Consider the following 21369-nt stretch of genomic DNA (forward strand, 5'->3'; position numbering starts at 1 on the left):
ATACACAAGGAGTGACATGGGCTGCCCATAAAGTAGCATGACATGGGTTCTTTTCGTTTGCGCTCACCTAGTCGGGCAGACAGCGGCAGGGAAGGGAAACTGGCAGTTCCTATTTGGAGTTGCCGCCACGGACTCGGGCAGGAGAGCAAGTGAAACAGAGAGGATAATCTAGCTGTTGAGGCCTCCCCAATCCTCCTATATGGGATGCCTATAAGTGCAGCCCTTCTGAATGGACCATACAGGAGGTGGGGGCCTAACGTTGATCTCCACAGGCATAGAGAGAACTTCAGCCAGCTCACCAGCATCAAGGAACAGCAGAGAAATGGTACCAAGACAAGATGTGGTGGGCTACCCAGAAGGAGAAGTCAGACATCACCTCCAGATGTTGTCCTTAATGATTTTTTATTTAAGAATATTTATAAGTTGCGACTCATTTCCTAAGTAGCATACAATAAAATAATATATGTATTATAGAAAGGCAGTATATCAGATCGAATCCCCTTTCCCCTTCCCCTTTGCTGTCATCAAAGCAAATTTTGCTTGTGAAGGTGAAATACAAAATAGGAATCTCACTGAATACATTTTAAGGTATTTTGTTTTCACTGCCTGCTCTTTTCCTTCTTCCTTTTAATTCTATTTACTGTAGGAAAGTACAGCATTGATTAAACTCACGAAGCCACTTTAGTGTCCCCCAGCCTCAGAAAGGGAGAAATCGAGAATCCATAATGATTGCCCATTAGATCTGGGTTTGTGGTTGAGAGGAGTTGTCTCTGGAAGTTGCATGTTTAGAACTGGAAGCAGGTACTGGGTTCTCTCTTTCTCTCTCCATCGAAGATGGTGGTGTAGTCTGAGTGAAAATACCGCAAAAGGCACTCTATTTACAATCACTGCTGTAAAAGCAGTTTGCCCTGTGACATCAATCACACGTAATTTCCGGAAATGTGTTCTGTCAGTACTTCAGATTCTAAAGAGAAATAAACAAATATTTGTATTATGTCCTAGTGTATATTTAATTACTTGTTAAGATAAGTGTTTATAGGATACTTACTGGTTCCTCATACATGGCCCAGTCTATAAATGATGGAACAGTGCCACAGTGCATAAGCCAGAGGATTTCCAGTGGCTAAATGTGGACAGACTTGGCTCCATCTGAGAGTTTTGGTAGTCCACGATCCAGAGGGCTGCTCTTCAGTAACTGAGAATTTGGCCCAAAAAGAAACAGAAAGGCATTTAAATATCAGTTACTTTATTTGACAGTTGTTCTTGCACTTGTGACTATGGACTTGTGTTTTAGAAGAGGGTCAAGATAACTGGGTTGAGTGTAGGAACAAAAGCAATGTAACCTTAGATTTACATTGAATGGATGTTTTTATAAAGAGAGAGATGTCAGCTTGTGGTAAGTAATGGACTATTCCAAATACAAGTTCAAATTCCCTCTCACGTAGGGGTCCTTTTGCAAAGGCGCGCTGAAAAATGGCTTGCGGTAAAATGTAGATGCAGGTTTTGGGTGCACGTCGATAAATGTTTTAGCGCGCCTCTAAAAAAGGCCTTTTTTTTTTTTTTTTTTACCAAAAATGGGCGTGCGGCAAAATCAAAATTGACGCGCATCCATTTTGGGTCTGAGACCTTATAAGTACATAAGTATTGCCATACTGGGAAAGACCAAAGGTCCATCGAGCCCAGCATCCTGTTTCCAACAGTGGCCAATCCAGGTCACAAATACCCGGCAAGATCCAAAAAATGTACAAAACATTTTATACTGCTTATCCCAGAAATAGTGGATTTTCCCCAAGTCCATTTAATAACGGTCTATGGACTTTTCCTTTAGGAAGCCGTCCAAACCTTTTTTAAACTCTGCTAAGCTAACTGCCTTTACCACATTCTCTGGCAACGAAGAAAAATTTTTTCCCATTTCATTTTAAATTTACTACGTTGTAGCTTCATCATATGCTCCCTAGTCCTAGTATTTTTGGAAAGCGTGAACAGACGCTTCACATCTACCCATTCAACTCCACTCATTATTTTATAGACCTTACTGCCAGCCATTCACCTAGCGGTAGAGAATCTGGGCAGTAATGACCTATGCGTGTCAAGTGCCACTTGGCATGTGTCCATTACGCACTCCAGAAACTAAAAAAAAAATTTTCAGATGTGCGTAGCGGACGCACTCCAAAATTTAAATTACCACAAGGGCCACACGGTAACCGGGCAGTAACTCCAATTTGGCATGCATAAGTGCCTACGTGGCTTAGTAAAAGGGCCTCTTAATATTGGCCATATAGCCAGCTCGTTAAATGAGTAACGGTACTATTGTTTTTCCTCTCTCTTCTGGAACCTCTCACGCACTCCAGGCCCCTGAAGTAGGCAGTTAGGCCATCCTTCCAAGCGGTAGCTGCCCATGTTTCAGCAGTATCAAATTGTACAGAGCAGGGGGATCTTGTTGTGTCTACCCTTCTCCATTATGGTTCTTTTTGCACCTCTAGAGCTTTAGGTTCAGACACGGGAGGCTCCACAAGAAACCCTGCTGCTCACTGTGGCATTGTAGGCTTCAAACCTACGTATGGGCTGCTTTCTCGCCACGGTCTCATTCCACTGGTGAACTCGATGGATGTGCCAGGGATTCTGACCAGATGCGTGGATGACACAGCACTTATTTTAGGTATGAACAGCATGCATGTCAATAGATGCCATTCGGGGGTTCAAGGTGCTTGTTTCTGCCTGCAGTTCATATATAACGTCTCATGTTTCAGGCATACTTGCTGGGCACGATCCCAAAGATTCAACCACGGTGCAGGAGCCCTTTCAGCCCTTCACACTGCCTAGCAGCATAGATGTCAGCAAGCTGTGTGTTGGAATACCAAAGGTAAAATTCAGAGGTACTTTATCAGAAACCGCTCCGCTTCTCAGGACCCTGGGACGTGGAAACACGAGCTCTCAATCTGACGACATGCTTGATTACTGTGTTCAAAACAGTGGGAGAAAATTGACGTGTATGTGGTCATTTTCTCACCCTGTGGTTCAGCCCAGTGCTCCTACCATACTGCACCATCATTAGCCTCCATCTCCAGGATTTCTCTTCCTTCCCTACCCTCTTCTTCCCTCCATCCCTCAATAACTGAGTGAACTGGGTGGACCACTTGGGCTTTTTCGGGCTTTTTCTAACATCATTTACTACCTTCCTGTGTTGATCTTCCTTCCCCTTCCTCCTGCTCCATACTTGAGGTCTCATCTGTATGTCCCATTCCTTCCTATATCCAGATGGTAGAGCGGTCAGGAAACGATAATTTTATAAAATTAAAAGTTGTATCATGCAGAACTTTGAAGATGTGCCATGCAATTTTTTGACTGTTGCTGCAGCAGGAAGCTAGAAACTTTTGAGTATACACAGAAAAAGGATGAAATGTTCTTTTTCATCTAGGACCTGCACTTTTTTTTTGGTGAAATTCTAACCCTTTTCAATTGATGTCCATACGATTGGATTTCTGATTCCCTCTCTTAGGAATATCATGCTCCTGGGTTGTCTCGTGAGACCGTAGCCCTGTGGACTAAAGCTGCTGACCTCTTAGAAAATGCAGGTGCCAAAGTCATGGAGGTGTCGCTGCCCCATACCTGCCATTCAATCGTTTGTTACCATGTCCTGTGTGCAGCGGAGGTCGCATCAAACATGGCCAGGTTCGATGGGCTGCAATACGGTAAGGTCTGAATCTCTTCTCCCTTTATTCCCACTCTGTTTTACCCTCTTGTACGAGCTTCTGTCCTGCCTCCTTTCTCAGTTGATATACAGTAGGACAAAAAGAAACATGAGAATATTAGTCTGCTGCACGACTAATATTCCGCCAGTGTCGTTATGCTCATATTAGCCCTCTCCTCAAGCCACTTCACTGGCTTCCTATCCATTTCCGCATACAGTTCAAACTCCTCATATTGACCTATAAGTGCATTCACTCTGCAGCTCCTCAGTACCTCTCCACTCTCATCTCCAGGGCCGTGCTAACACGGTAAGCGAGGTAAGCATGGCAGGGGGGCGCCTCCCTTTGGGGGGCGCCGCCGCACCATGCTCACCTCGCTCGCCCTCCCGCAACATCGCTTTTCTTTCCTTTTTTTTTTCTTTTTAAATTTACCTCCGTGGTGGCGGTTCCGGCAGTGCAGCGTCAGGGAAGGAGGCGGCGCTCCCGACGTCTAGCCTTCCCTTTGCTGTGTTCCGCCTTCTTCTGACGTCAAGGATGACGTCAGAAGAAGGCGGAACACAGCGAAGGGAAGGCTAGACGGGAGCACCGCCTCCTTCCCTGACGCTGCGCTGCCGGAACCGCCACGGAGGTAAATTTAAAAAGAAAAAAAAAGAAAAGGGATGTTGGGGGGAGAGAAGAGGGCGGGCAGTTGAACAATGGGAGCGGGAGGGCAGGGGAGAAACAAGAGCATGGATGCGAAGGGGGGGGGAGAAGAGGGTGGGCCAGGCTGGGACATGGGAGCGAGAGGAGCATGGATGCGAGGGGGGGTCATGGAAGGGAGAGAGGGGAATTGCTGGATAGGGATTAATGGAGGGGGCAGGGGACAGAGGAGCATGGATGGACATGGATTGGGAGGGCAGGGCTCAGGGAGAGAGAGGAGAAATTGCTGGACATAGAGGGGAGGGAAGAGAAATGAAGGAGATGAAATGAGGGAAAAGGAAGAGAGGAGAAAAACTGCACATGGATGAAGAAAATAGGCAGAAGCTGAGGACCAGAAATGAATAAGAAAGGAGGAAAGGAAAGAAATAAATGGAAAGGAAGCCCTGGAAACGGAGTTAAGAGGACAGATAGCAGCAGAATCAGATACTGGGCCAGCATGATCAGAAAAAGAAAGTCACCAGACAACAAAGGTAGAAAAAAAATCATTTTATTTTCATTTTAGTGTTTGGAATATGTCCACTTTCAGAATTTACATCTGCTTTCTTATTTTGCAATGTATAGCAATTTGTTTCTAAGAATATTGCTGACAATTCCTGTCAGTGTGGCAAGTGGTGAGCGATCATTTTCACGGGGGGGGGGGGGGGGGGGGGCGCGCCGCCGCCGCCGCCAACTGATAGGCTGCAGGGGGGGTGCCAACTGATAGGCTGCAGGGGGGCGCCAGAGACCCTAGGCACGGCCCTGCTCATCTCTCCCTACATTCCTCCCCGGGAACTCCGTTCACTGGGTAAATCTCTCTTATCTGCACCCTTCTCATCCACTGCTAACTCCAGACTCCGTTCCTTTTATCTTGCTGCACCGTATGCCTGGAATAAACTTCCTGAGCCGGTACGTCAAGCTCCATCTCTGGCCGTCTTCAAATCTAAGCTAAAAGCCCACCTTTTTTTATGCTGCTTTTAACTCCTAACCCTTATTCACTTGTTCAGAACCCTTATTTTATCATCCTCACTTTAATATTCCCTTATCTCTTGTTTGTCCTGTTTGTCTGTCCTAATTAGATTGTAAGCTCTGTCGAGCAGGGACTGTCTCTTCATGTTCAAGTGTACAGCGCTGCGTACGTCTAGTAGCGCTTTAGAAATGATAAGTAGTAGTAGATATGCAATACGCAATAAAAAAATTCTGAAAGCTAAAATAATTCCTTCCCAGTTCCAAATTTCTTTCTCCTGTGCAGTATTCTTCAGTGCAAGGCCCAGGGACCAATGGCAACCCCTGGAGACTTTTGGTCTCTATCATCATTCTGTTTTTTTTTTTTGTTTGTTTTTTGTTTTAACTACTCTCTGCCTTTCTTCCCAAGCTTAGTAACATAGTAAATGACGGCAGATAAAGATCCATCCATTGCAAACCGTATGAAAGACTTGCTGACCTGAACATGTATACCTTGGAGGAAAGGAGAAACAGGGGTGATATGATACAGACGTTCAAATATTTGAAAGGTATTAATCCGCAAACAAACCTTTTCTGGAGACAGGAAGGTGGTAGAACTAGAGGACATGAATTGGGGTTGAAGGGGGGCAGACTCAGGACTAATGTCAGGAAGTATTTTTTCACGGAGAGGGTGGTGGATATGTGGAATGCCCTCCCGCGGGAGGTGGTGGAGATGAAAACGGTAATGGAATACAAACATGTGTGGGATAAACACAAAGGAACCCTGTTTAGAAGGAATGGTTCTGCGGAATCTTAGCGGAGATTGGGTGGCGACGACGGAAAATGGGAAACAAAACGAGAGCTGGGCACACTTCTACGGTCTACGCCCTAATCATGACTGAATATGGATGGGCTGGAGTGCAAATTTTAAGGATTTTCTACATTAGCTTCAGAACTTAGTAAAAGAACAATGCTGGGTAGACTTCTATGGTCTGTGCCCTGAGAAAGGGAAGGACAAATCAAACTCAGGTATACATATAAAGTACCACATACCATGTAAAATGAGTTTATCTTTTTGGGCATACTGGATGGATCGTGCAGGTCTTTTTCTGCCGTCATCTACTATGTTACTATGTTATTTAGTTTTTCTGCTATTTCTTTGTCTTCCTTGATCGCCCCTTTTACACCCTGGTCATCCAGCGGGCCAACCGATTCTTTTGCCGGTTTCCTGCTTTTAATGTATCTAAAAAAATTTTACTATCAGTTTTCGCCTCTAATGCTATCTTTCTTTCAAAATCCCTCTTTGCCTTTCTTATCAGCGCTTTGCATCTGACTTGACATTCCTTATGCCGCTTCTTATTTTCCTCATTCGGTTCCTTCTTCCATTTTCTGAAGGATTCCTTTTTAGCTCCAATAGCCTCCTTTACCTCACTTTTTAACCACGCCGGCTGTCGTTTGGTTTTCCGTCCTCCTTTTCTGATACGTGGAATATGTTTGGCCTGGGCCTCCAGGACGGTGTTTTTGAACAGCATCCACGTCTGTTGTAGGTTTCTTACCCTCTCAGTCGCTCCTCTGTTTTTTTTTTGGGTTTTGTTTTACCATTTTTCTCATTTTATCATAGCTTCCTTTTTTAAAGTTAAATGCTAACATATTTGACTTCCTATGTTTACCTTTTTGAAAGCAAATTTCAAAGGCGATCATGTTATGATCACTGTTGTCAAGCGGCCCCCGGACCGCTACCTCCCGTACCAGATCATGCGCTCCACAAATGACTAAATCTAGAATTTTTCCTTCTCTCGTCGTCTCCTGTACCAGCTGCTCCATAAAGCTGTCCTTTTTTTCATTGAGGAAGTTAACCTCCCTGTTGTGCCCTGATGTTACATTAACCCAGTCTATATGGGGGTAATTAAAATCAAAGTCTATGCCAATGATTCTACAATTATGGTGAAGGTATTCAAAAGCATGTACGGCAAATTTCAATGAAAAATTTGTGGAGAAAAAAAAGACCTCAGTAAACTCAGAGACACCTCCTTTTAAAAGGACACACCTTTTTGAATAAAGGACGGAAAACATCATCACAATGGAAACCTGAATGCGGAGTACCACAAGGATCACCACTCTCACCAACCCTTTTCAACTTAATGATGACACCTTTAGCCAAATCGCTATCCAACCGTGGACTCAACCCGTACATCTACGCAGATGATGTCACGATTTACATCCCGTTCAAACACGATCTAACCAGAATCACAAACAAAATTAAACACAGCCTCCAAATAATGAATTCATGGGCGGATGCATTCCAACTAAAGCTAAACGCAGAAAAGACACAATGTCTCATCCTCTCTTCACAATATAACACAAACAAACCCAGCACCATAAACACCCTAGACTACACCCTCCCTATCTCAGATAGTCTGAAAATTCTTGGAGTTACAATTGACCGAAATCTCACACTCGAAAGCCATGCGAAAAATACAGTAAAGAAAATGTTCCACGCAATGTGGAAACTCAGAAGAATCAAACCTTTTTTCCCTAGGGATATTTTCCACTCCCTGGTACAATCAATGGTGCTGAGCCACCTAGATTACTGTAATGCCATTTATGCCGGATGCAAAGAACAAATCATTAAAAAGCTTCAAACCGCCCAAAACATAGCAGCCAGACTCATATTTGGGAAAACGAAATACGAAAGCGCCATACCCCTAAGAGAAAAACGACACTGGCTCCCACTAAAAGAACGAATTGCGTTCAAAGTCTGCACCCTGGTTCACAAAATCGTTCACGGGGAAGCCCCGATCTATATGTCAGACCTTATAGACCTGCCTATGAGGAACACAAAAGTTTAGCACGCACATTCCTCAATCTTCACTACCCCAGCTGTAAAGGACTTAAATATAAATCCACATATGCTTCCAGCTTCTCCTACATATGCACGCAACTATGGAACGCACTACCGAAGGCCATAAGAACAATGCACGACCTAACAACCTTCCGAAAGCTACTGAAAACTGACCTGTTCAAGAAGGCATGCCATAATGATCCATCGTAGATACGAAACAATCACACTCTACATCATCTAGGCAAAACCGAACTCTCTTCACCTGACTAGTTAACCTCATTGATACTAACGAAAGTTACGCAATATGCACTAACACTTTACCCCTTATGCTGAAAATGAACTCTCTACAGTCGACTATCCAATATATGTTATAACTTACTCTTTCACTCAGGAACCTCTATGCAATACCATAATGTACTCTACTCTACCATGTATGTATCTGTCTTAATGTAATACCATTTGTAATCTTCAACCCGGAATGACGATATAATGTAAGCCACATTGAGCCTGCAAATTGGTGGGAAAACTCCACATTCCTTTTATTCATGAGAACAAATGCCTTACCACCTTTGCAAATACCTATGGGTTCAGACTCCTATTTTAATGTGAAAAGTAAACAATCAAGATAAGTAACATGTGATCATTTACTTTTCATTTGTTCTCATGAATAAAAGGAATGTGGAGTTTTTGTTGAAGACTGATGATTACTGAAGGAGTACTCTTTATTCAGAAAGGTGTGTCCTTTTTTTATGTTTAAAGCATTTTTATTGACGAAAAGCAGAGTACAAACTTATGGTTAACAGTGACACCAAACATAGTATAAATACCATCACAAATTACCCACGTTCTTGTAATCATCAAATAGTTTTCTCTTTTTTTTATCCCCCTAATCCCTCCCTCCCACCTATACTTAAATTTCGCTGTTGGCTAAATGCCATATTTCTATTCAGTAATGAAATAGAAAAAAATGAAAAACAAAAAAAAAAACGACCTGAGATATCTGTGTAATAAATGATACCCTGAAAAGAAGAAAAAAATGTAGGAAACAGGCACAAATCACCATCCCTGAACATACCCCTCCATCATCAGGTTATTCCTATCCCCCCTCCCTTATCCCTCCCCTTACCCCCCTCCCCTCCCCCCGTACCATCGTATCAGACTACCTTTAACCTCCGGATCATAGTATAGGTGAATACTCATTACCCCTCAGCTCAGATTCAGATTTCCACTGTTCATCGTCCAGAGTTTAGTTAAGTATCGATAGTCTTTCCCTTTATCTTCCCCAACAGCCTAATTACCCTTACCCCCCCCCCCCCCCCAATTGACTCTGCATCTTCCAAGCGCCCCAGGGGGCATCCACCTCCTCTCAATCTATCCCCCTCCTTCATTCAGGGAACGAGTTTAACACAAAACTGCGGGCTTTATGGGATAGAGATCTAATATATTTGTCCCAGATAGCCAAGAACATCTTCCGCCGCTTAAAAGTCAAGCGAGCATATTGTAACTCAAATAACATTAGAGTGTGTAATTTATTCCTCCACTGCCAATATGACGGGGCCTGGTCGCTGATCCACATCCCCAATATTAATCTCTTGCCCAACATCCCCGCTTTCCTAAGCAATTGACGAAAATATTTCTCCTGTGGCCCAAAGTCCTCATATTTATCTAAGAGAAATCCCTTGGAGGACATTGGAATTGGTTTCCCTCCCAGATGTTCCAGGTAAGTGATCATCTCCCTCCAAAAACTTTGAATACATGCACACTGCCAAAACGCATGTATAAATGAGTTAATTCCTTGATTGCATTTTTTGCAAATAGGTGATTCTATACCTCCCGCTTTGAAAAGGCGTTCTTGCGTGAAATAAGCCCTATGCAATACTCGAAAATTACATTCTCTTAATTCCGCGCTGATTGACCCTGCTGGTATTCTCTTTATTAGATAATTCAAATTTATCTCGGACTCTGGGATACCCAAGTCAGCACCCCACCTCTGTTGCAACTCTATTTTACCCTGTGGCCTCTGTATGGTCTCTAAGGCTTTTTTCAAAATTGATACTGACATCCCTCTATCTTGAATGGGTTCAAAGAACTCCAATAAACTTTTCCTAAGGCCCTTTCCTAAGTCCCTTGCCTGTAAACTTTGAATATAGTGTCTAGCCTGCCCATATGCGAAGAAATCCCGTCTATCCACCTTTTTGGAGTTTAACAATGCATCCCAAGTTTCAATTTGCCCTTCTTCATTTAGCAAGTCGCCTACATATCGCAACCCCTTAGTCTCCCACCTCCGAAAACTTATATTATCATTTCCAGGAGAAAAGTCTACATTTCCCCTCAGGGGCAGCTGATCGGATAGTCGCGGGTTACCCCCTAACAGTTTTATCAAATAATTCCAGGACATCATTATCGACTTTAAAAGAAAACAATCTTGTAAATCCTCTGGGAGCTGGGCCCTTGAGCATTGGAGCAAAGAGAAAACATTCCAGCCACCATATGCTGCCTGCTCCAACCCCCTAGGGGGTTGTAAATCTGACTATCTAATATCCAATCCCCCAGGTGTCGGAGCAGACATGCCCAATTATAGCTTTGTATATCTGGCAAACCCATACCACCTTGTCTCCATGCCCCCAACAGATGTCGAAATGGGGTTCTGGGCTTCTTCCCCTGCCAACAAAATGTTCCCACCATTCGATATAGAATTTTAATCTCCCTCCCAGAGAGTTTAATCGGTAGTTGCTGCATCATATATAGCCAGCGGGGAAACAGAATCATCTGAAATAATTGAATGCGCCCATACAGAGAGATCGGCATTGCCATCCAGTGAGAAAAGGAACGACTAGTCTGCTCCAGCAGATGTGACACGTTCAGTCCCTGGAGCAGGCCCGTCTTATATGGGAGTTGGATGCCCAGGTATTGGAAATGACGCGAGGCCCACTTCAGGGGCAACTGGCCTTCCCATTGTTGTTTCACCTGAAAACATAGTAACATAGTAGATGATGATAGAAAAAGACCTGCACGGTCCATCCAGTCTGCCCAACAAGATAAACTCATATGTGCTACTTTTTGTGTATACCCTACCTTGATTTGTACCTGTCCTCTTCAGGGCACAGACCGTATAAGTCTGCCCAGCACTATCCCCGCCTCCTAACCACCAGCCCCGCCTCCCACCACCGGCTCTGGCACAGACCGTATAAGTCTGCCCAGCACTATCCCCGCCTCTCAACCACCAGTCCCGCATCCCACCACCGGCTCTGGCACAGACCGTATAAGTCTGCCCAGCACTATCCCCGCCTCTTAATCACCAGCCCCACCTCTCACCACCAGCTCTGGCACAGACCGTATAAGTCTGCCCAACACTATCCCCACCTCTTAACCACCAGCCCCGCCTCCCACCACCGGCTCTGGCACAGACCGTATAAGTCTGCCCAGCACTATCCCCGCCTCCCAACCACCAGTGTTGGGCAATGCCAGGGACTTCTCCAAGTTTAATTTAAACCCAGAGAAATCTCCAAATTCAGCAAAGCTATCCATCAATTCTAAGAGAGATAGCTTGGGGTTGGTCAAGTGGACCAAAAGATCATCAGCGAAGGCTGATATCTTAAATTCCTGTCTGCCCATCTCTACTCCTTTGATATCCGGGTTCGATATAATCTCCCTAATAAGGGGATCCATACTTAATACAAATAACAATGGAGAGAGTGGTGGATGCTTGGAATGCCCTCCCGCGGGAGGTGGTGGAGATGAAAACGGTAACGGAATTCAAACATGCATGGGATAAACATAAAGGAATCCTGTGCAGAAGGAAGGGATCCTCAGGAGCTTAGCCTAGAATGGGTGGCAGAGCTGGTGGTTGCGAGGCGGGGCTAGTGCTGGGCAGACTTATACGGTCTGTGCTAGGGCTGGTGGTTGGGAGGCGGGACTAGTGCTGGGCAGACTTATACGGTCTGTGCCGGAGCTGGTGGTTGGGCGGCGGGGATAGTGCTGGGCAGACTTATACGGTCTGTGCCAGAGCCAGTGGTGGGAGGCAGGGATAGTGCTGGGCAGACTTATATGGTCTGTGCCAGAGCTGGTGGTGGGAGGCGGGACTGGTAGTTGGGAGGCGAGGATAGTGCTGGGCAGACTTATACGGTCTGTGCCAGAGCTGGTGGTGGGAGGCAGGGATAGTGCTGGGCAGACTTATAGGGTCTGTGCCAGAGCCGGTAGTGGGAGGCAGGGATAGTGCTGGGCAGACTTATAGGGTCTGTGCCAGAGCTGATGGTGGAAGGCGGGACTGGTAGTTGGGAGGCGGGGATAGTGCTGGGCAGATTTATAGGGTCTGTGCCAGAGCTGGTGGTTGGGAGGCGGGGATAGGGCTGGCCAGACTTATTCGGTCTGTGCACTGAAGAGGACAGTACAAATAAAAAAAGTAGCACATATGAATTTATCTTCTTGGGCAGACTGGATGGACCGTGCAGGTCTTTTTCTGCCGTCATCTACTATGTTTACTATGCTAAAGGGCAGCCTTGCCGGGTACCCCTTTGGATATTTATATGCTTCGATGTTATCCCATTAACCCACATCCTTGCACGTGGTTTTTTATACAAGGTCTGCACCGCTCGAACCCACCAACCTTCGAAACCATAGGCTTTCAATGTTGCAAATAAAAACTCCCAATTTACTCTGTCGAACGCCTTCTCTGCGTCAACACCGATCAGCAGAGAAGGCGTCTTCTTCCGCTCCACCCAATTCATAGAGGCCAGAATATTTCTCATGTTTGCTGTTATAGTCCTGCCCCTCACAAACCCAGCTTGGTTTCCATCTATCAACGTGGGCAAGATGACCGCTAATCGGTTAGCCAAGATTTTAGCAAACATCTTGGCCTCTACATTCAGCAGCGATATGGGCCTGTAAGAGGCTGGGTGTTCTGGGTTCCGGCTTGGTTTCAACAGTACCACTATCCTGACTTCATTTAATGAAGTTGGCAATTCCCCTAATTCTACAATTTTATTAAACAGCCATGAGTGAGGGCACAATCTGATAACTTAGCAATTTATAAAATTCGTAGCGGAACCCATCCGGTGCGGGAGCTTTAAGCAGGGCCCCCTGTTGTATCACTCTCCCAACCTCCTCCTCTGTAATTGGGCGATTCAACCCTGACTTTTGTGAGTCCCTTAGAACCGGCAGGTCTCTCCCTTCCAGATATGTCTTACCTTTTAGCCCATCTTCCGTCGGTCGAGTGTATAGCTCTTGATAATATTGTCAAAATGTTTCCACTATATCCTCGTCTGACCTCACCAAATCTCCTCCCGAGTTCCTAACCTGCAAAATTTTCTGTTTGCCCATTTTCCGCCTAACCAGTCCCGCTAGCATTTTCCCTTGCTTATTCCCATGGAGGTAGAATTGGTACTTATAGTATTGTAGTGATTTAAGGGCTCTAGCGTGCAGCCTCGTGTTAAGTGATGTCTGCAGCTCCATCAGATTTGCTTTATTCTGCGGGTTAGGGTCAGTTCCCCATTGTTGTCTAGCCTCCACTACTTGGGCTCCTAAACGAATGATCTCCTTGTCCCTCATCTTTCTTTTGTGACTAGTATATGCCAAAATGACCCCTCTTAATACCGCCTTGGCAGTGTCTCAAAATAATATCGGGTCTTCGCGATGAGCTGCATTATGCAATTGGTAGTCTATCCAATGTTTCGCTAAATGTTCCTTGAATTTGTTATCATGCATTAGACCCGAAGGGAACTGCCAATGGAACTGGCGATGTTTGCCCTGGGGAGCCTGCATAGTCCACCATATATAAGCATGGTCAGAGACCCCATGGGGTCCAATACCCGCATTCTGGACCTGAGAGAATAAAGTACTTGATAATAGCCAATAATCGATCCGAGATTGAGTCGAATGGGCCCTGGAAACATGCGTGTAATCTCTTTCAGTGGGATGTAAGAGTCTCCATACATCTACAAGATCTAATGCCTCACACAACAAAGGGATACCCCTTGTGATTGATCCCCCTTCAGCCCGCTGATCTCATGAGATATCCAAATTGGGATCATGTACGACATTCATATCCCCTCCTAATACAATTGGAGTTCCCTCATGTTTGATGAGTATGTGGACCAGCGACCGAAAGAAAGTTTTATTGCAAGTGTTAGGAGCATATATATTTGCCAATAAGAGGTCCTTGTTATCAATTGTTACTTGTGCTATCACATATCTGCCGTTCGCTGCCCGCCAGCAACCCCTCACCTGGACATCAAGTGTCTTCCTAAACAGGATAAGCACCCCTGCTTTTGTGCTGGTGCCTCTAATAGTTGCCCCACCCACCATCTCTTAAATTTATGTTCTACCGAGGATAGGTGGGTCTCCTGCAAAAACACCACATCTGCCCTCTTTCGGTTCAGGAGTTGCAGTATTTTTTGGCGTTTAATCGGGGAAGTTACCCCGCTCACATTCCATGAAATGAATCTCAGGGGTCTCATCCCTCGCCCTTCAGGTCTCTCTTAGTCAGCCGTTTCTCCATTATCATACAAGGAAGAGTCAGCCCAGCCTCCAACCCTCCCTCTTTTCTTATCTTGACTTCTGGGTCCTTCCTCACAAATCCCTCTACCATCCCCCCCGGGGTCGCCGCTGCGCTCCCGCTACTCACACCCTGCAGAGTCGATTTTACCCTCCTTTTCCATATACCCTTCCCCCCTTCCTCTAACCCCTCTTTTAACCCCTTCCCCCCCTTCTCCCTTCTTATTCCTGATTAACCTCCCCTGAGGTTTGCCTGCCCACAGCCTTCTGTGCCGAGCAAAGCTTCTTAGGTCACCTCGAGAGAGAACTCCCCACCCCTTCCTCCAAAGCGGTTGCCCCCCCTGCAGGCTTGTCTTTGAAGATACTATATAGTAACCCATAACCTATAACTAACATATTTGTTAACTCCAACCAAATTAACCGACAAACAGTATTATATGTTTAAATTTAACACTATTTCCTTCCAAAGTGGGAGCCTAATCTTCAACTCGTATCAGTCTGATCTGTCTTTAAACAGCCATAACCATTGGCTCCCACTTTGGCCATGTCATTTCAAATTGTACTTCAAATGTCCTTCTGTAATATTTATAAATCCCCCCTTTTCCCACCGTCCAGATACATCAGCATCTCTGTCTACTTGATAAGCAACACTTATTGTGGTGTCCAATGTAAATCTCCTGCCTGTTGCTTGGTCAAATCGTCCCAGGTTCCCGCCTTGGCACCATAAACTGTACATCTTTGAATTTTGGGGACTCTTTCTCAGTCACATCTTTCAGAGATGCAGTAATAACCCGGGGGGGGGGGGGGGGGGGGGGGGGGGGGCAAGGTTTCCCTTTCGTAGAGCACAGTCCGTGTGGAGTTTCTATTGCCCCTCTAGGAAACTCTGCCAAAATCTCTCTTCTGTTCCCTGAGACCTCCCATCAATAGCCACATTACTCACAGTTTACCAAGGTAGGATGGTCCAGAAACGACAAATGGCGTCAGTCATTCATCTCGTGAAATTATATCTGTTCCTTGTTATCCCAAATGCAGGGTTCTATCGATAACAGTGACAGATCCCTCTTCTTAAGTCTTAATCATTCCGCTTGCCATCACTCCGCTACTCTCTGTTGCATAGAGTCATGCTTGTTCAGGAACTCGCGGGCCGCTTCTGGCGAATCAAAAAAAGTGGCTTTTTCGTCTGTAAATATCTTGAGTCGCGCAGGGTATAGTAATGCAAATTGCACCTGTCTCTGATGTAGCGTTGAACAAATTTGCGAGTATGCTTTCCTGAGTAGTGAGACTCTCATGGAGAAATCTTGAAAGCAGAGAATAGTTTTGTTGTCATATTTCAAAGGGCCCTTAGCCCAAATTGCTTCAAGAATCTCCGTTTTTTGAACGTAATTGAGTAGTTTTAAAATAACCACTCTTGGTTTAGCATCTCTTGGTCTCCTGGGGCCTAGTCTGTGTGCCCGTTCAATGCGGAGCGGGCCGGCCGAGGACTGCAGTTGTAGTGTCTTAGTGAGCCAATCTTCTAAGAAGGGGCGAAGTTCGATTTCGGTAACTGCCTCCATTAGCCCCACCAGCCGCAGATTCCCCCTGCGAGACCTGTTTTCCAGGTCATCGAGTTTATTTTCAAGTTCCGTTACTCTGGCTTTCAAGGAATCTTTATCGGAGGTCATTGTTTGCATTTGATCTTCTAAGTCCGACAATCTCTGGTACGATGCAGCCAATTCTCCTCTAAGCGCCTCCATTTTGCCGTCCATCGTTTCTAGTTTGTCCGCAATTTTCTAGAATTTTTGGTCTAATGAGGTATTTAGCGCCTGTGTGACCTCTGTCACGATTTCAGTAACCCATGCGTAGCACACTGAGCCCGGGCTGCCGTCATCGGCCTCCGCCATTTTGTGGGAATCGGGCGCCTTCACCTTATCTCCTTGCTTTCGGACCGATTTACTCGCCTTCAATATCTCTCTCTCTGACTCCCAGCACAGTATGGTCTGTACTTCCAATGTTATATTTTGATCGTCGATCTGTCCGATTTTGCAGCTGTAATGCCCGCTTTTTCAGTCGGGGTGTAGGAGCTCTCCTCGTCCATGTCTGCTTTTCAGCGTGGCATCACGTGACCCCCAAAGTGTGTCCTTTTTAAAGGAGGTGTCTCTGAGTTTACTGAGGTCTTTTTTTCTCCACAAATTTTTCATTGAAATTTGCCGTACACGCCTTTGAATACCTTCACCATAATTGTAGAATCATTGGCATAGACTTTGATATTAAATTCTACGAGGGACTTCCGGTGGAGCTGAGCGGCAAGATGGCCGCGGTCTAGAAGAGCTCCGCAACACTGCTGACGGGTTCTTTAATCCCCCGCTCTCTAGCCTCTCCCCGCAACATCTTGGAGGTGCCATAAGTCCCCTGGAATCAGAGGACTCCTCCGAAAGTCTTCCGACGGCTTCATAGTGCGGAAATAACAGGCACTAACGACACACGCGACCCGAGCTAAGATGGCTGACAATGGCGCGCAGTGAAGAAGAACAGAGAACTAACAACGCGGAAGACCGGCGAGCAGAGTAAGGCTGTCGGAACTGGTTATCGGGGAGTCCAGCGGGGCGGCAGGATAATGGGAAGGGGTATATAAAATTTGACGGCGCTTTCATTCTCCACCCCCCCCCCCCCCCCCACTGCCACTGGCGAATAGAAATAAAACGAAACACCAAAACACGGAGGGAACATGTGTTAATCATATACCACAAGGAGCCAAAAGCCTCAACGCCTGCTACAGAGTACAAAGCGGCCCTGTATACATGACAACACGGACATTCTGGCAAAGTTTGCAGTCACAGCGTTTATAATAGTCGAGTGGCGGTCACACCGATGAGAATAGCAATCCGTGTCAGTATTCTATCTTAGCAGAGAATAAAACAGATAAGTTTAAGTTGAGCTTTGGCAGATACAAAGCACAGCCTATATAACTTTGCTGGGCACCAACACAGGAACCTGTTGGTAAACTAAGATCTGTGGACCCAGTCTGAACAACTAATTGAGGGAGAATTCGGGAAGAGATTAAACCTACAGCCTGGATAAGCGTGGAGAGCTGGTCCAATAGGTACTTAAAAACTGTCTGGCGTCACAGGTGAGCCTCTGGAAGCCTGACTCAACATACCATTGTAATACCCTCAGGTACAAGCACTAGCACCAAGAGATCAGGCACATAGAGTCTAGTGAAAATCGCAGCACTCTCTGTATGGAGCAATTTTTGAGGCCCAAGTCATCAGGAACAACTAGAAGCGGCACTAAATACGATAAAGGGAAGAATTCCCCACCGCTCACTGAGACTAAGATGGCAGAAGGGAAACTTGAAAAGCTTGGTGATTTCTCTGAAAAACAACTAGCACAAATCACCATGGCGGTTAGCGCCGCACTAAATCCAAGATTTGATTTGCTAGAACGCCAAATGAGCAGTCTAGAAGCTACCATGGCTGACACGGTGAGACGAGTGGGAGAAGCGGAGAGTAGAATCTCAGCGATAGAGGACACAAGGGCGCAGAATGTTCAAGATGTCACACGCCTGATGGAACAGCTTAAGGCGCAACAAGACAAGATTGAAGACATGGAGAACAGAGCGAGGAGGTGTAATTTACGAATTGTCGGCTTGCCCGAGGCAATTCCTGAGAAATCACTAGGACATCTGTTGGAAAACTGGCTTAAAAAAGAACTAGCCCTGTCAGATAGCTATGGAGAACTGTGTATAGAACGGGCCCACAGACTCGGTCGCTGGCAGCAAGGACAACAAAGACCTAGACTCGTGATAATTAAAGTACACAATTATCTACATAAGGAGGAAATCATGAGGGGCTTCCGATTGAAAAGAGACACTTTAAAATACGATGGGGCCCCAATAAAAATTTTTCAAGACTATTCGGCTGGTGTACAAGAGCAAAGGCGCAGGTTTCACCCTCTTTGCACGACGTTGGTAAACAGAAAAGCAAGATTCATGCTGATCTACCCGGCTATTTTGAAGATTCAACATGAAAATGGATGGCGATCGTTTCACTCTGTCCCAGAGGCCCAACAGTTTATAGACTTGGAGCTGCTTGCACCAGCTGAGGCACCACCATGACCTAATATTTTGCTGATTGCACAGGAAGTAGAGAACTCTGCCTTGTTGTCAGCCCTCCACGAAAGTGGTGGTGCTGCAGACGCACAAGCTAAGTTGTTTTTGTTAAAGAAAAAGTAAATTAAGAGTTACTATGTTAAAAAAGTTACTGTTGTGTTGGTGACAGAATGAGGGGTCTCTCCGGCAGAGGCGTCAGACTGGGAGTAACTGTGATGTCGGGGGGGTGGGGGGGATCCCACCATTAGGATGGGGGGGGATGGGGACAGCGGGGGTAGCGAGCCACGTAGCGGTATTACACCTTCAGGAAGGAGAGAAGTTTCAGTCAAGAGGGAAGGGGTTCTCAATATGAGGAAGGGAATGGGCGGGGGGTGGTGGGGTTCTAATGGGATTCAGTATTTAGGGAGGGGGGGTTTTTGGAATACAAAGGTCAGGTCTCACGCTCAAGTTATACAAAAAGAAAAAGCATGGGTAAGCTGTCTAAATCAGAATTATGGAGAGAAAAAGAACACACAACAATTACAGTTGCTGGGGAAGGGCTGGGCCCCGGGGACTGGGTATTTTAAGTATATTGGTACGGGATTAACATGCACAGGCAGTATCACATTGTAAAGTAGTCACCTGGAATGTAGGGGGCATTTCTTCTCCCATTAAAAGGAAAAAGATATTAACACATTTAAAACGTCTCAACACAGATATTGCATGCTTACAGGAGACGAAATTGACGGCCGCAGAACATGAAAAGCTCAAGCAGGGCTGGGTAGGCCAGGTGTTCCACGCATCGTCAGAGGGGCGGAAGGGAGGAGTGGCAATCTGCATTCACCGGCACCTTGCCTGTACAGTGGAGACAATTGTACAGGACCCACATGGGAGATATATTTTGGTTAAAATGTGTTTACAGGGAAGGGAACTATACCTGTTAAACGTGTATGCCCCCACCCCCCCAGATGGTTCCTTCTTTCCTGAACTGTCTAGACAGATGCTCCCCTATGAAAGCAAACACTTGATAATTACAGGAGATATGAATGTACTAATGGATCCCAAAATCGATTACTCAGGGGAAGGATGTAAAGGAATTGAGAACAGGAAGGGGACTCGGATGTTGAAAGAATTTAGTAACTCACTCTCTGTGATAGATGCATGGCGGAATTTACATCCGAATTCAAGAGAATATACACATCAGTCTAGGGCACACGGGACTTGGGGTAGGCTAGATTATATGCTTATCTCCACAGCTTTGTTTCAGTGTGTCCGAGACACTAAGATTGAAGAGATACTGATATCAGATCACAGTCCTGTTTGGTTAGAGTTGGGGGCGCCAAATAGCTTTCAGATACACAGACAGTGGAGATTTCCCAATCATCTAGTAAAAGATAAATCTTTTCAAAAGTTCCTGGTCAAAAAATGGGAAGAGTATGAATCATTTAACAAAGAACACAAGTCTGATCCACAATTGTTCTGGTGTACTGGTAAAGCAGTGCTTCGAGGAGACTTGATTGCTTATGTGGCGAGTAAGCGGAAAAAGAACACAGCTAGCCTCTTGCATCTGAATAGGCAATTGCAGAAGGCTAGACGTCGTTATCTAGAGCGACGAACCACAGTAAATAAGGAGGCCTATCTGTCTGTTCAAGCAGCTGTGAATTCACTGCTGCATGAAAGAGTGGTAAAAAGTAGGACTTTCCTAAAATATAGGCTCCACAGATTTGGAAACAGAACAAGGGAGTATGTTAGCCCGGGTGGTTCGAAAACGGGGAGGAGGTAGAACCATATCGGCCCTGAAAGAAAAGACGGGAAGCCTTACTAATAGTCCAGATAAGATCCTACAAATATTTCAGGAACACTTTACGCAGCTATACACTGCTGAACAGCCAATTCGGGAAACATATATGACAGAATTTCTTAAGAAAGCCCAAATGCCAAGGCTCGGAGACTCCGATATCGCATACTTGGGGGCCCTCATTATGCCCAAAGAGCTAGCAGAAGCCATAAAAGGGTTGAAGTCATATTCGGCACCGGGGATGGATGGGTACTCCGGAGAATTTTATAAAATGCTACAACCCCAATTGGTACGGTCACTGTTTGAATATCATCAAGCAGTGATCCAAGAAGGGAGATTTCCATTACATGAAAACACGGCATGTATATCATTATTGCTGAAACCAGGGAAGGCTGTTGAGGAACCGGAGTCTTACAGGCCCATATCGTTAATTAACGTAGATATTAAACTGCTAGCGAAGATTCTGGCCACACGACTTAATAAATGCTTACCCAGTGTAATTGAACCTGCACAGGTAGGATTCCTCCCCAATAGACACTCGGTGCTCCACATTCGGAGTAGAGAGTTGCACGGGGACAGAAATCTTACCCGTCCCCGCCCGTCCCCGCTGGAATCTTACCCGTCCCCACCCATCCCCACTGGAATCTTACCCATCCCCACCCATCCCCGCAAAAATTTAAACCATCCCAACCCGTCCCCACCCGTCCCCGTAAGAAGTTAACCCATCCCCACCCATCCCCGTAAGAATTTAATAGTACATAAAAGAAAGTTCCAGTCAGCTCCCTCAGTCTCTCTCTGGATTTGAGCCACAGCACTGTAGGCAAGGAAGGAGTGGAAGCTGAAACTTGGAACACTCTGGTGT

The 21369-nt window shown here is 45.6% G+C and overlaps 1 protein-coding gene across 1 annotated transcript in view; it reads left to right on the forward strand.

Moving 5' to 3' along the window:
* Nucleotides 1-21369, forward strand: part of QRSL1 (glutaminyl-tRNA amidotransferase subunit QRSL1) — a 110700-nt gene that overhangs the window by 58685 nt on the left and 30646 nt on the right. The window contains exons 6-8 of the mRNA XM_030199175.1: nt 2484-2659; nt 2751-2863; nt 3500-3692. Coding sequence (XP_030055035.1) covers nt 2484-2659; nt 2751-2863; nt 3500-3692 — 482 coding nt within the window. The remainder of the gene's footprint in view (nt 1-2483; nt 2660-2750; nt 2864-3499; nt 3693-21369) is intronic.

Source organism: Microcaecilia unicolor, chromosome 3 (assembly GCF_901765095.1).
Source record: "Microcaecilia unicolor chromosome 3, aMicUni1.1, whole genome shotgun sequence".
NCBI lineage: Eukaryota > Metazoa > Chordata > Amphibia > Gymnophiona > Siphonopidae > Microcaecilia > Microcaecilia unicolor.